The 15,139-nt window shown below is 35.0% G+C and overlaps 2 protein-coding genes and 1 non-coding gene across 4 annotated transcripts; 1 reads left to right on the plus strand and 2 right to left on the minus strand.

The window, feature by feature from the left end:
* Positions 1-42: 42 nt before the first annotated feature.
* TRNAT-AGU (transfer RNA threonine (anticodon AGU)) lies at positions 43-116 on the plus strand. The gene has a single exon. It is a non-coding gene; the product is annotated as a tRNA-Thr (tRNA).
* A 377-nt stretch (positions 117-493) lies between these two features.
* LOC133852263 (exonuclease DPD1, chloroplastic/mitochondrial) lies at positions 494-5,264 on the minus strand. 2 transcript variants are annotated; one of them, XM_062288989.1, is made up of 4 exons: positions 5,065-5,264; positions 3,201-3,854; positions 1,032-1,261; positions 494-923 (listed from the first exon to the last, which is right to left on the minus strand). In XM_062288989.1, exons 2-4 carry the CDS (start codon positions 3,788-3,790, stop codon positions 712-714), a joined length of 1,032 nt encoding a protein of 343 aa, XP_062144973.1. In that variant the 5' UTR covers positions 3,791-3,854; positions 5,065-5,264; the 3' UTR covers positions 494-711. The 2 variants fall into 2 exon arrangements, with proteins under 2 accessions (XP_062144973.1, XP_062144974.1); XM_062288990.1 differs by having other exon boundaries at positions 1,032-1,237; positions 5,065-5,224.
* A 5,391-nt stretch (positions 5,265-10,655) lies between these two features.
* Positions 10,656-12,867, minus strand: LOC133852205 (GATA transcription factor 15-like). Its single transcript, XM_062288907.1, has 3 exons — positions 12,409-12,867; positions 12,158-12,259; positions 10,656-11,324 (listed from the first exon to the last, which is right to left on the minus strand). Exons 1-3 carry the CDS (start codon positions 12,424-12,426, stop codon positions 10,977-10,979), a joined length of 468 nt encoding a protein of 155 aa, XP_062144891.1. The 5' UTR covers positions 12,427-12,867; the 3' UTR covers positions 10,656-10,976.
* Between the last annotated feature and the right edge of the window lie 2,272 nt (positions 12,868-15,139).

The raw sequence follows: 15,139 nt of genomic DNA on the forward strand, positions 1-15,139 counted from the left end.
AATAAGAATTAATTAAATTCCTGAGATAAAACGAACAAAGCAGCTCTCGTAGCTCAGTTGGTTAGAGCACCCGTTTAGTAAGCGGGAGGTCTTGAGTTCGACTCTCAACGAGAGCAAATGTCGCCTTTCTATTTGCAGTTTTGCACCAAGCCTACGGCCCTACATTTTCATTTTTCCGTCCCATTCCTCTGTAATAAAAAGCTCCAAGGTTTATATCCCCCCCGCCCAACAGTCTAGCATGGGAGGAAAACAACCTACGGAATATGGAAAGGCTAACAGAACCGCTACACCAAAATTACTCGAACATGGTTCCTGCTATTTTGTCATGGAGAGACTCTTCCCTCCCCGACTCAACCTACAATTTTTAGCCTTCCTCTGCTGTTTTAGGTGCCTTCAACAAAAGCCAAACCACTTCATCTGATTGCAAAAGTATGAAAGCAAAAAACATGTTTCAACCCCGAATCTCAACTTTTAACTGTAATCAGTCTGAGACTGACTGAATAAATAATGACAGATTCTATTGAAATGAATTGAGTTAAAATTACAACAAACAGTTTCTTTGAATTACAAAACCCGCTTTCCCAATTATTGCTTGAATGCAACCCCAAGTGGAGTCACTAACAGTAACCCAACCCCACATCAACAGACCAATCAATCATTGGTTACAGTAAATAGTTAGTAGCTAAGCAAGAGCCCGGCTGGAAACTAGTTCTAATTCTTCTTTTTAGAGCTGATCAAATCTGAGGCACTGAAAGATCTCTCAACAAGACCAGAGAGTGGCAACTTCAGGTCAAAAGTCAGCCTCTGAAGTATCAGTGACAATGACATCACGTCTGACATGGCTCTATGAGCTGAACCAACCAATGGAATTTGATAGTGCTCACGAAGGGATTGCAATGAAATTCTTGAAGAAAGTTTTGAACCTGTCAACAAAATCAATATCGAGTCTTTAATACCTCCTTAATAGCATGCGGTGGCAGACAAACAAACACACACACACTCACATATAGAGAGAGGAGGGAGAGATTGACCTTTGGACTTCATCAGCTCGCGTGCCAAAGGCAGCGTATCCACAAACAACCAATTTGAAGGAATCTCTGTGGAACAGCGACTAAATTCTTTAAGCAAAAAGGGTACATCAAAAGTGCGAGCATTGTGAGCAACCAACAATGTGTATCCGTTAGGTTTCTCACGGCTTCTGACATACTGCAGTAAGATTGGTACCAGGTCCTCCATCCTGCATGAGATTACAGTTAACCGACTGTCTCATTAGTGAATAGGATGGTGCTCAATCACCTAGTATGAATAAACAAGCGGGTCTCCAATCTGATCGAAAATTAGATGAAAATAAATAACCATGCAAGTACTTTGTGATAGAAGATGCCGTCTTGCCTGGGCCGTAAACCCTCATTGGCAAAAAACCAGAACCCTGGGTTCAAAACCACTCCCCAAGGTAACTCACTAACATCGAACCTTAGAACCCCACAAAAGAGATTAGGAACTTGAGAGACCTAAATGACAAGTTACAGACACAAAGAAACAGAAAACATAAATTCAACCAAACATTCAAATACTACAAAATTAAGTCATCCAGTTTATTGACAATTTAAATCTATAAGCAACATCATTTCCAAAATGAGGAGGGGGGGGGGGGTCGCCAGAGAAAAATGTTTACCATTGAAGTGCCTCACTTTCACTCTGCTGATCCCAACCTAACAAATTTTCCTACTAATAGTCTAATCAAACGACATTAAAAAATAAAATTAGAGAACCAAGTTGCAACAATTGCAAACTTCTCTTTCTTTCTTTTTATTTTATGTGGGTTAGAAAGTTACACGCGCATCCAGTCTTGAACTTACAACCTTACTTTCAAACCATTCTTATAGGAGAAGGAAGTATCATTTGAGTTAGAGCTCATTGGCTAAACAGTTGCAGATCCACTTTTATAATGCCTTTTCCTTAGGATGTACATTGTCAGTTGTGGGCTTATTTTCTACCCAGTAATAATGTTAATATAATCAGAACTTAACAAGTTGGAAACTCTTATTGACATCAATTAGAGAGCTAAGCTGGATATACAGTTTTACATGAATAGTTCCTCAAAATTGCTAAAAACTTGACATGTACAGTAATCCATCATATATAAATACCTTATTACAAGTAGCACAAACCCTCTTGAAAGCTTTCACCTTATCAAGCTAGACATTTTGAGTTGGGCCATATGTTCATAGTCTTTTCTTACTAACTGCATGCAGGGTCATCTTGACCTTCCTCATCATAACTACATATTTTGAGGTAATTCAACAGTTAGGGTGTGCTAAATTCAGAATCAGGCATCAACATCTATTCCTACCAGCTCATCTTAACATCCTTAATGATGTGATATGTGTCTCATCTAACAGTCCAATTTACAAAATATCCACTGTGATTACTGTCTCATAAATCTTCATGAATTGTTCCAATGTGATTATTGTATCACAAATCTTCATTTACAATTAATCATAATATTCTGGTCATACAAAACTGGTAATTATATCTACCAAATTCACAGCTTTACTCCAATCAGCAGCATTATAAAGGAACTTGAGATGGAAAACATTTATTTTTCAGTCTCAACCACAGCTTCTTACCCAACTCATGCTTTTTTCATAGATATCATATAGCCTATATAGGCATAACATTATTTTAGATTCTGGAATTTGCTTGCAACCTTAGGATTCGGTATCAACCGGCTACTCCAGTCTTAATTCTAGACCTCCTTTACAGTTGAATGGTGAAGGATATAATTAAAGGTTTGTTCAATATGCCTTATACACTATGCATCTATGCACAAACAGACACGTGAACTAAGGTATTTTCAAGGACGTGGAAGCAAAGTGACGAGTCACAAATATGTTAATTTTTCTGTAAGTATCTTTTATCACATACAGTGAGAGAATGAAAAAAAAAATCCCAGATTTGGAGAAAGTTATCACAGAATTAAATTAATTATGTACGCATATGACACAACCTCATTCATGGGTCATAAAAGCTGTACATTTATTTATTTATTTTTGGGTGTTGTCTATGTAAAAGCTTTCACATCACACAAACACATAAATTTCAATGAGGCTGCATGTCAAACAAAATGGAATCCTTCACTTCATGGGCTGAGAGATTTTAACTGAAGGACAAGAACTCAAGAAAATAGAAAGCAATACCTGGGAACATCAGGTCTATTGACCATATGGCTTGTAATACCATGAATATGTGGATTTGGAACATAGCATTGAGGATTAACTAGTGTATGGAAAGTGCTATTTTCACCCCCCAGAAGATCTTGAAGTCCAATCTCAATGATCCGTGCTTTCTCTCTGCCAAAACCAGTAGTCTCAATATCGAAAACAATAACTGTCACAAGGCCAGCCAGGTCTTTATTCTCGGAAATCTTTTGTTGAATGTCACAGTATTGAATTTTTTGGAATTGATTTATCTCTTCTTTATTTACATTGATTGTAGCACTTTTTGAAACCACTCCATCTAAAATTCCATGCATAATGTTGCTTGGTTTGCTATGCTGGGTGGTTTTGTTTCTTCCTTCTGCATTTGTAGTTACAGGTCTTCGAGTCCATTTCTTGTTGTGACCTCTATCAAGCCCATAGATTTTGGAACCAAGCAGCTTAAAGCTAGAGCTGTTTCCATCACTCCTACTCAAACTGTGGAAGCTTTCCCTCCAAGAATTACCTAGGGTGGGGGGGATTCTGCATCTAGGAACTTGCAAAATGGAAAAGTACATGGAAACTGTCCTCATCTGAATTCAAGAACTAAAATTAAGCAAGATTCCTACACAAGGTGAAGTTCCGCATAGCACAAACCTGAGCATGAAAAAGAAACATTTGATAAAAGAAAGCATGAAAAAAATATGTATACTTGGCAACGAACAGATCACAAATTATCTTCTAACTCAAGTATCAGAACAGCATAATGAATACCATAATTCAATCGAGAAGGAGCAAGATATGTTAATGATAAATATATCGAATTTTAATTCAAGGTTCCACAAAGATCACTTGATTTTCATAGTATACTTTTTCTTTCTAAATTGGAGATATTTATTAAACCTTGTTGTGTTGCCCCAGATAAAAATTTCAACTCTTTATTAAAGTAGAAGAACCCAACAATTGGAAAATACATAATCCAAAATAAAAATCCAAGCGACTAAAATGCATGTCATATGCTAATTACAATGTCGCTCTTACCATAGCACACCTACACTCGAACCCCATAAAAGCTAGAATAAAAAAGGCTTTTCAGTTAGACAAACCAAGAGTACCTACAAATCATCATAAATCTCAGCATAGAATCATAAAGTAACTCCACTTCTACCTTAAACAAAAAATCCTCCAATGCTGAATTACAAGATGATACCAAAAAGGTAAAAAGTACACCTATTCATTATATTAGCTAAAATATATACTATAAATTTAATCTCCATTGCTAATTTGGGATCCAAAGAATCAACAAACTTCCTTTCTAATCAACCCAAATCCACTTCTCTAAAAACCAAACAAGCGTAAAATATAAGACTCGATTTTCTTATCAATCCCCCAGAGTATTCTCAGCAAACAAGCAAAGGTTAAATGAATATTTCAAACTTTAATATCCCAAATAACAATAAAAGAATAAATTTGTAACTAAAAACTAGAAAAGAAATGAACACTACGATCAAATTTTGAAACTATTTCCCAAACTACAAGCCAATACGTTATCAGCAACATGTTTAAACCAAACCTCGTCACAAGTGTGACCCAGAATCATCAGAATTAAAAGGAAAACCGTGCTTGATCTTCCTAAATAACATTAAAACCTTCCCATATCTCAAAACTACAATAAAATAAAACATCCCATTTAACTAGGAAGCTCAAACTCATTAACCCATATATAACTGGCACACAAAGCGATCAAATCCAATAGAGAAAAAAAAAAAAATCAGCTTCATTTTCTAAGAAACCAAACAGGGGAGAGTAACCCAGACACGAAATGAATATTAGCGAGAGAGGGAGAGAGAGAGACAGAGAGACATGCCTGGTAACTGTAAAGATCATATACAAATAACCGCATTTATACAAGATTCAAATGCGGAATTTATAGAGAGAGAGAGAGAGAGAGGCCGATGGTTTCGGTCCTTTCGGGGGGCATATGGAGATGAGAATTTCGGTGAGACAAGAAACTGATTTGTGACTGAGAAAATATAGTAAGAAAAAATAAAAATGAGCTTTTTTATTTTTTATTTTATTCCAACCTAAAAACTCTCGGATCGCAAATGCCCCCCATCCGGTTCAGCTCCTATCCGGTTTGTAAATCTCCCGGCATACAAAACCCCAACCATTGATATTTATTAACAAGAAATGTTATGCCTACATTTTTTCTACAATTTCTTAACACGTGTCGGTTGGTAATTGGAGCCACATATACCATAAAAAAAAAAAAAAAAAAAATTGGCACTATTTTTACAGAAAACAAAATGTTTTTCTTAAAAAAAAGAAAAAAGAAAAGGCATTTAAATTCCTTGAAAGTCATATATTAATTGTTGCACAAATCAGAAACAATAGCACATTAAGCCTTATGCAAAGTAAGGATATAGTTTAACAAGGTCAAGATAGTAGTGGATAAAAAAAAATCGGATCCTCTCTGATTTCAATTTAATTCCTAGCAAGCTTAGAGAATATTCTTGGCCTTCTGAAATGAAAAGTAATTTAATTGCAACAGCCAATAGGCAAGGCCTTGTTTGTCTCTTCACCTTCATTTTTTTTCCCTATATATATATATTTTTTTTGGGTAAATATCTAATAAATTTCTGAATCAAAACTCGATTTGAAATCAGTCATTTACTGTTTAAAAATCAAATTTTGCTGTTTATTGTCACGGATTTGTAATCATCCTTTCCGTGATTTTTTTATATATTTTTTCAACGTCCGTTAAGGTGGGTCACTATTTATTCACGTAGGCATTGACACATTAGGTAAAACGATGCCGTTTTAGAAATTTAAAAACTTCAAATTTTATTTATTTTTATTTTTTTAATTCCATATGGCCACATTGCACGAGATTTCAACTGTCACAGTGAGTTTTACTACATGATCCAAATCCTTGTTATTAGAATACAATAAGGAGTTACCGAAAAATAAAAAAATTTGCATTACAATCCAATTAGATGGTGATAGTTACTTGTTTTAGTTGTTTATCATGCCAACCTCGTCTTGAAATAATCAGGGCCATTGACTATGTAATTGTAGATCTTGATAAAGTCAACTGTATAGCTGCTTTAACGTAAGGAACTGTATTTACTCCACGTGTAATTATGCGTTGCTTGAAGTGGTAGGGCACGTAGGATGGACGCAGTGCACTACAAGCAATGATTACGGTTTTGCCGTAGCGGGACTTGCTGACGTGAAAGTAATTCTATATATATATATATATATATATATATATATATATATATATATTAAATGTTTATTAAATATTTATAAAAGAAATGAAATAATTTTTAAAATCATCATTTGACCGATTAACGGTGAGTTAATTGTGTCATTTGGCCAATCACACAATTAACGGTGAGTTAAAAAGTAAGAAAGAGATGGAACGTGGGGAAGGTTTTTTTTTTTTTTTTTTTTTTTTTGGCTGTAATGGTTTTAGATAAGGCATCTAAGGTAAGGTCTAAGAATATTTGTTTAATTAGGTTTTCATTTGTTGTTAGTTTTTAGTTTATTAAACTGGTAGTATTTTTTTTTATTAATTATTTCATCATTTTTAATAAATAAATTTCACATCATCTTAATATTTATTTTTGATAAAAATTTACTTGCCGTCTCAGTGTGAGATCTCTCCACTCCTCAGTGAGTCTTCTTGAAGGAAGAGTATGGATCTCCTCCCTTCATCTTTTTTCCTTTTTTCCTCTATAGTTTTTTGCTGCTCCATCATTGTCCATCATTGGTTATTGCGTTCCCATCTCCTCTCCTGCTCAGATTCGCCGTCCTTTGCCTTCTCTTTGTCCACCGACCATCCTGATATGTTGCTCTCCGCATCTCCGGTCTAACAACGCGTCTCATCATCGTATCCGGCAGCTACTCCGCTCCTTTCCAACCTCCTCTGTGCCTCCATGTGATAGCTCAATAAAAGGAAATTAAAATTTAGCCTCCCAAACTATCACTCTTTTTCGGATGGCCTTCCAAACTACAAAGGCTTGCATTCTGACCTCCCAAACTATCAAAACTTTTGAAAAATATCATTTTTGGCGAAATATTTCCATAATAACCCTACCGCGTGTAACTTTTCAATTACAAAAAAAAAAATCAAAAATAATTAAAATTAAAAAAATAATTAAACTAAAATTTTATTTCTTTTTGTAAAAGAAAAAAAAAAAAAGATGGGTGTTTGGAGTGGCGTTATTTCCCAACCTCGACCCGATATTCCCTACACCCCTCTGATCACCATCCATTTGCAATACCGTGATGACCGATTTTATAGCCCGACTCGGTGAGTTCCGATTCGTAATCATCAACTTGCTGATCTCGGTCAGGCTCAAGCTTGCTCTGTTCTGGAAAATATTTTCCACCTGAGAGAAAAACTTGTGATCCTTGAACCCCATGTATCTGTTGGCCAATGTTTTGAATGCCAAAAAATCATAGAGATGAAAATGGATATGAAAATCGACGAACAAGCTCATGCCCGTCGATTTATCTGTCAGAAACCGATTGAGGTCTTCCACAACAATGATAGACTTGTTCGTCATTTGTAACAAAACAAAATTCAAATTGGAATTATTCATAATCTTCGAAAAATCAATATCATAGACATCGAATTATAAGAAATTAGCCATGTCTGCGTTCAGAGAGCCGGGATGAGTTATCCGAGCTACAGGCGTACATCGTGCCCAACAACGATGCTAGAAAGAAATAGTACGTCCTCTGGTCGATCGCAATATTTTTAATTTTTTTTTTTTTTTAAAAAAAAAAAAGAAATAAAGAAAATTTTGGTTTTTTATTTTTTATTTTTTTAATTGAACAATGACATGTGGCATGGGTATTATGGGGATATTTCGCCAAAATTGACATTTTTCAAAAATTTTGGTAGTTTGGAGGCCATAGTGCAACTCTTAATAGTTTAGGAGGGTCATCCAGAGAAATAATAATAATTTGAAGGGTTAAATTGTATTATTCCCTTATGCAATTGTTGCAAGTGCTTGACGAAGTCCAATTAGAGTTGAGAATAAGTTTGATGAATGTTTGAAAAAAAAATAAAAAGCTATATGGCCACTGCCCACAGTTTTGTCAATAGCTATTCCTTTCAGTTATTTAAGATAAATTATATAAATACATCTTCTACACATCTCATTTTCAAATCCACTAGTAGATTTATGAGATTCACTTTGGATCTCACAAATTCAATGGTAAATTTGAAACTTGTTTGTATGGAATGTGTATGGGATGTATGTGTGTAACTTCTTATTATTTAAAGAGTAATGCTAAAAAATATATTTTTATCCTATAATACTGATGTGGCAATTTCAATCAATCTTTGGATTTTTTTTTTAAAAAAAAATAAAGATTGATCAAATGGTTGGTTTGAACAGCCACGTCAACATTGTGAGATATTTGTGGATTAAAAATATGGTATATAACATTACTCTTATTTAAATTGTTTAATGATTTTTAAGCTTTGTTGAGGTTTATCCTACTATATACTAATATACATATTATACAGTGTTGGGTTCTTCTGTTATTTGTTCGAAACAATGTATAAATGGGTCCAGTTCTTGGGGGCCTATATAGGTATTGAGCCTAAGCCCAGTAAGTGAGAAATTTGAAAGGCGCAAAGTGGGCTTAAAATTGGAGAGTCAGCCCAAGTATCAGAGCTCAATGTGATCGCTACGTCGTTTTAGAGAGCCAGCCACCCAGCCAGCCTGAGTACAGAAGTAGGCCTGAAAGTTTAGCATTGAGAAGATTTTCTTTTAATCATAATAGTTTTTTATAAGGATTCGATTAAATAGAAGAGATACATTATATATTACATTTTTATTATACAATTATTCTATAATGCTGACATAACAATTTTAACAAATTTTTGATTTTTTTTTTAATAGGAACTAATCCAAAGGTTGGTTGGGACATGATTAGATCACTCCATTGTATCTTTAATAAATTTTGGCTGTAACCCTTTACATACATTTTTGGTAGAGGCAAATAATTTATTAAGAAAAGTGACGTAAAGCACCTTAGGAGCATTTCGTTTTTCTGCTTTCTTTTACTTTTTCTAACAAATAGGAGTAATGGTAACAGCCTTAAAGAGATCTTCTAGTTCGGTTTGCAAGCTAGATATTAGGGTTGTCAAGTTTTGACATGATCTGCAAATCCAACATGAAATTAAAAGGGTTAGGATTTAAGAGTATGACCCGTTAAATTAAATGGACCGAGTTAATATTAACTCATATAGTATTATAGTAATGTTTCGAACCAACCTAACTCGCGAGATAATAGCATGCAATTTTTAACATGATCCGCAAATCCGACACAAATTCAATACAAAATTCGAAGGTTATGGTTGAAGAGTTTGATCTATTTAACTAAATGGGTAAAATTGTGAATAACTTATATATTCTTAGAGCATTTACAGTAGCTACCCAACGATTTTCACTAAATGTATGAAATAAAACTACTTTTTGCTTCCATATCAAAAGACATTCTACAATAGCTTCCATTTATATTTCTCTATAACATTAAAATATTATTTTTTTACTTTTACTTTAATTTTTTTTTATCCTCTCTCTCTCTCTCAAATAAGAATCCCAGATGCAGAAAACTCAAGCACCAATCCATTCCATTTCAGTCATTCACCACTCACCAGGCATGGTCGATAGAGAAAGATGAGATCGTCAGAGAGGGATTGAGCGGAGAGAGAGAGAGGACGAGCAAGAAAGAGAAGGGTTCGGGGCTGAGTGTTGGGTGTTGTGCAAATTTGGCCCGATGGCTAGCATTCATGGGGTAGGTCGCGGTTGAAGAGGGAGATAGGGCGTTTGAGGTGGTGGAGGTGGTGTTGCGTGGGAGAGAGGGAAGAGGGCCGAGATCCGTAGCTCCTACCGCTGCCTAATGCACAACAATGGTGATCCAACCACCATACTTCAATCTCTTTCTCTCTCGGCCTGAACAACACGGTCATCATCTCTCTCAATCTCGTTCTTTGTCTCTCTCCAGCATACTCTCTTTCGCAACTGACATGCAAAGATGATTAAAGTGTGAATGTGAAGATTGCAAAATTGGAGTCCACAAGTGTGTGGAGATTTCGGGAAGAAGAATGGGCGATGTGATGATAGGAGATGTTGCGTGTAGAGCATGATGAGCATATAGGGAGTTGCAAGATAGTAGAGTGTCATTGTTTTCATTTTAACAAGCATTGGGTATACTACAATTCTACCCACCCAATGCTTAATGTTTAGGGAACAGGTAAGGAAGCTACAGCAAGCCCATTTTTATGGTTTTTTTGAAATTTTTCCTACATATAAAAAATAAAAACAATTATAAAATAACTGTTATGAATGCTCTTATATCCATACCTTAGCAACTTCCTACACTTAAGTCATATTACAATGTCCTCAAACATCACATCATGAATCAGCAAAATGGAACATTCCAGAAAGAAAGATCATATACCATTACTTCCGAGTTTATTTACAATATAATCGAAAGAAATATTACCAAAAGCAGGGACATCATTCCTTCAGGCTTCAACCAAAACCCTAAATTTCCCTATCGCTTTCATTCTATTCTGTATTTGAAATACCCACATAACATGAACAAGGGTATTTTGCTACATTTCATTAAATTAAAAATACAAGAAAGTAAGCCAAAAGACAACAAAAGGTATATTTGTTGGTTGGTTGGTTAGGGTCTCTGTCTAGGCTGTCTTGTTTATCTTTATCCCGTTTGTTCTTTTTCTTCCTTTTAGGCAAAAACAGAGTCACAGGACAGTGCCATCAAACAAACAGCTGCTTGTTCCTCCTCCTTCAGCTTCCTCCTCCTCTGGCACCTCTGTTTCTTCATCACTGATGGTGACCTTTGCAACAACAAATCCTTCCCCAATGCCATTAATTTCGTTTTCAAAGACTCGCTGAGATCTCTGTCACCATCACCATCACCATCAGCTTTAGCAGTAGATGATGTGGTTGCAGCAGTGGTGGCAGTAGTACCATGACCTTGTGATCTGTCCCTTTTCCTCCATGACACATTGCTAAAACCCACCATAGAAACCCTCCTCTTCCTGTATCTGATCCCACAAGCGTTACACAGTGACTGAAAAAAAAAACAAAACCCATTAATTAGATGGGTAGTAGTAACCGAAAAACAAACTGCCCCTATTTAATGACCAAAAAAAGGCTGAACCAAAAATAAAATGAACAACAAACCCAACAATCAAGATCACAGCACCAGTTCAGGGATCGGAAAACAAATTATACAAGACCCAAATGGCCAAAACTCGATCACAAATCCAGATCATCCAAAGAAGCAGAGATAATTATAAACGGTGACTAAAAAAAGGTTGACCCAAATATTAAAATCACAAATCCAAGAAAAAGAAGCAAACAGTGACTGGAAAAACAGAAAACAGAAGAAAGAATCATAAAATAAAAAATTTAACAAGAAGAAAAAAAATGAACAGAGTATAAGCGACAGGGTGGTGGTGATTTACTTTTGAAAGAAAATGTTAATATAAAAGACAGTGACAAAAAAGAGGAACCCATTCATCAAAATTACAATACCAAGTCAAAAAAAGTTCAAAAAAAAAAAACGAATAACCAACTGGATAGGGATTATTCCCAAAAACTCATAGTTACAGATAGCGACTGAAAGAGAAAGACCCACTGCTAGAAAATCTTAAACCAATAACAATCAAAGAGGCGGTTGAAAAAACAAATACGATTGATTAGAAAAAAGTGACAAAAAAAATATGAGACCCATTACTCATAATCAAAACTCCAAATGGGGAAGTGAATGATACTCAGAGAAAGAAAAAGAATCAGAAACCCAACTACTAAAAATCACAAACCCACACGAAGATATCAATCATTGGAAGAAAAAGAATGAAAAACCATGAAAATCAAAAGAGTGGTGGAGGGGAAAATCACCTTGGGTCCAGCTGGCCCACCTCTCCACAAGGGGGTCTTTGTGGTCTTGCAATCAGAGCAGCACTTCTTGTTCTCACTCATCATACCCACACACAATGATTCCTGAATCATAACAAATGATGGGTATCACAAACTTATAGTACAGAAATAAGCCAAAGAATCACAAATAATAAGCCAAGAAATGAAGCATTGAAGCTCCTTTTTTTTCTCCAAGGAAAACATTGAAGGGTATAATTACTCTAAGACCTCACCTTTTCCGTGAGATCCATCGTGCCCAGAAAGCCCACTTTTAAAAAATCTTGCACAGAGAGAGAGAGAGTGAGTAACTGGATGACAGAAACGAAGGAACCCAAGCTCAAAAAGACCCAAAACAGAGAGAGAGGGAGAGAGGGATACACTAAATAGAAACCAACATGCCCAAAAAAAAAAAAATGCAAAACAGAGAGAGAGAGGGAGAGAGAGAGGAGCCGACAGAGTGCCCAGTGGATATGCACAAAACCCCTAGAGGTTAGGGTTTTTCTGCTATGGAATGACGGAAATGCCCTTGGGTTTGCAGAACATTTGGTGGCAGCACAACCGCCAAATTTTGGTGAGCGGTGGGGCCACGTGTCAGCATGCAGGAGTGGGTGTTTCTCTTCCAGACCCGCTCCTCTGTATGCGTAGTGTAATGGCCTGCCGAACGTACGTAGTACTACTCTGTTTGACTGTTTGCACTTTTTTTTTTTCTTATTTTGATTTGATAAGCAAGGGATGTTTGATTCATAATAATGCTCTTTTGTCACCTTTTAATCGATGTTTTTGCAGAAACTGACAAAACTGCTTTGTTGGTATGGAGGAATGAAAACTATGAAAGCAAGAAAGAGAAAGCGTTGTACGTATGAGGATGGATGAGCTTTGTGGGTGAAAGGAGAAACACGACACGAGGCATATAAGTTGGATTGCGTTATCTTTAAATGCAAGTGTTTTTGTTTTTTTAATTACTGACATCCGATCCACTTCATGATCATGATGATCGATCGATCATTGAGGATTTGAGGTACGTACGAGGAAGGAACAAGATATACTGATGTAATAATAATTGATGCTCTTTAGACCCACTTGCTCCCTTTCCCCATTTGATTATGAAAAAAAGAAAAAATTGATGCTCTTTAGATGTTTCCAATTCATTGAGGATTTTTAGTGCCTTAAAAACGCTTTTCTTCCCCTTCTTTCACCCTCAATACCGCACCATTTGTAAAAAGAATGAGACAAGAGAACAAAGAAAATTACAAGCACTACACATTAATTTCAAATTCGGAATAACTCTATTTATCAAAAAATTTAAGAAGAATTTCACTTATAATAACTCTCCAATTTTTTATCATTTTTAAAAAAACGTACCCAAATTTTAAATAGTGTCAATTTATGGTATCTATCTTTTAAATTTATCAATTTCAACATTCCGTTAAAATTTCCCGTTAAATCTTATCAAAATTTCCAAAGAAAAAAATTTGCAAGGATTTAGGTATTTGTCATAATTTAAAGGAATTTGCAAAAATACTGATGACTGAATCTTTGAAACTTTTTATAATTTTTTTTTAAAAAAATAAATACAATTTCATTTTAAAATAAATATAATTTTTCTTTTCTTTTCTTTTTTCCTCTCTCTTAAGATACTAATATATAGAGATGTATTAATTATACACACACTCACATTTTGTGTGAGACCGATTTAATAAACAGTTCATATCTTTCGATTTTAACCTGCTAATTTCGTGTTGAGTTCATATCGAATTCGCAAGTCGTGTAAAATATTATCGGCTATACCAAAAGCTTATAGAGTTTGCTCTAAAAATATGAAACACATGTCATTTCGAAAATACCCAGACAAACATAAAAAAGTGCATGCCGAGATTGATTCTATTCAGAACTAGTTTCCTTGGGCGAACAATATAGTCAGAGAAGAGTACAATTAAAAGCTTCCCTCCAAGAAACCCTGAAAATGGAAGAATCATTGTGGAGACAGAAATCAAGAGTTACTGCTCACGGGTAGTGATCTCAATACCAAATATTTTAATTTATCCACAATTATAAGGAGGTGAAGGAATTTCCTGCACAAATGAAGAGAGGATATGGATTTCAAATAGGAACGAAATTGGAGAGTGATTCACTAACAATTTTAAGAAATTGGTAAACAATTCAATCAATAACTTTTTATTAGCATTCAAACAATAAAAACATAATTTTTTCACTTTTTCTTTAAAAAATTTCAAAACTTCTTTTTTCTTTATATTACATCATTCACTTTTTACTACTATTCGAACAAAAACTTCATTACCAAATTGTTTACCAAACATACCCGTTTTCTTCCCACACTTGATGATATGGGGGTGGTTAGGCCACCCCAAGAGTCAAATCCCTTTTTCTTTTCTTTTTTTCTTTTTTTTTTACATTGCATTGCATTATTAGGTGGCTAAATCACCCCATGGGCCATGGGGGTTGTTACCCTCAGGCTAAAAGGGAGTGGCTCAAAGCTTTTGGGGGTGGTTTTAGCCACCCTATTTTGCTATTTGTGGGAGGCCGAACTCACCCAAGGGCCATGGGGTGGCTCTAGACACCCTTGTTTTTTGTTTTTTTTTTTTCATAAAGTATTTTTTTTTAATGTTTTTAGTTTTTTAATTTCTAGGGTAAAGTACATAGGTCTAATTCTTACTTGATAGGGGTGGGTACACGAAATGGTTTTGCCTTAGAGGGGTTCATTGTCTTAAAAAAAAAAAAAAAAAAAAAAAAAAGGCTAAAGTTCACATACTTTTCAAACTACCATTGACAATGTCCCTCCAAACTTTTAATTTGGACAATGCCCCCCCATTCCCTCCTTCCCAAACTATTAAAAATTGTCAATATTCCTCTCAATGACGAAAATACTCTTAATAAAATAAATAATAAATAATAATTCAAAAGAAAACTAAAACTAAATAAATAAATAAAATACATTAACATCAA

This window comes from Alnus glutinosa, chromosome 12 (assembly GCF_958979055.1).
Source record: "Alnus glutinosa chromosome 12, dhAlnGlut1.1, whole genome shotgun sequence".
Classification (NCBI taxonomy): domain Eukaryota; kingdom Viridiplantae; phylum Streptophyta; class Magnoliopsida; order Fagales; family Betulaceae; genus Alnus; species Alnus glutinosa.

Excerpts from the sequence above, each read along its gene's own strand:
- LOC133852263 (XM_062288989.1), bottom strand. The coding sequence starts at position 3,790 with ATGAGGACAGTTTCCATGTACTTTTCCATTTTGCAAGTTCCTAGATGC. Across the intron at positions 1,262-3,200 it reads AATAGACCTGATGTTCCCAG|TCGGTTAACTGTAATCTCAT; the intron begins GTATTGCTTTCT and ends CTAATGAGACAG. Across the intron at positions 924-1,031 it reads CGAGCTGATGAAGTCCAAAG|GTTCAAAACTTTCTTCAAGA; the intron begins GTCAATCTCTCC and ends TTTTGTTGACAG.
- LOC133852205 (XM_062288907.1), bottom strand. Across the intron at positions 11,325-12,157 it reads GTGGGCCAGCTGGACCCAAG|TCACTGTGTAACGCTTGTGG; the intron begins GTGATTTTCCCC and ends TTTTTTTTTCAG.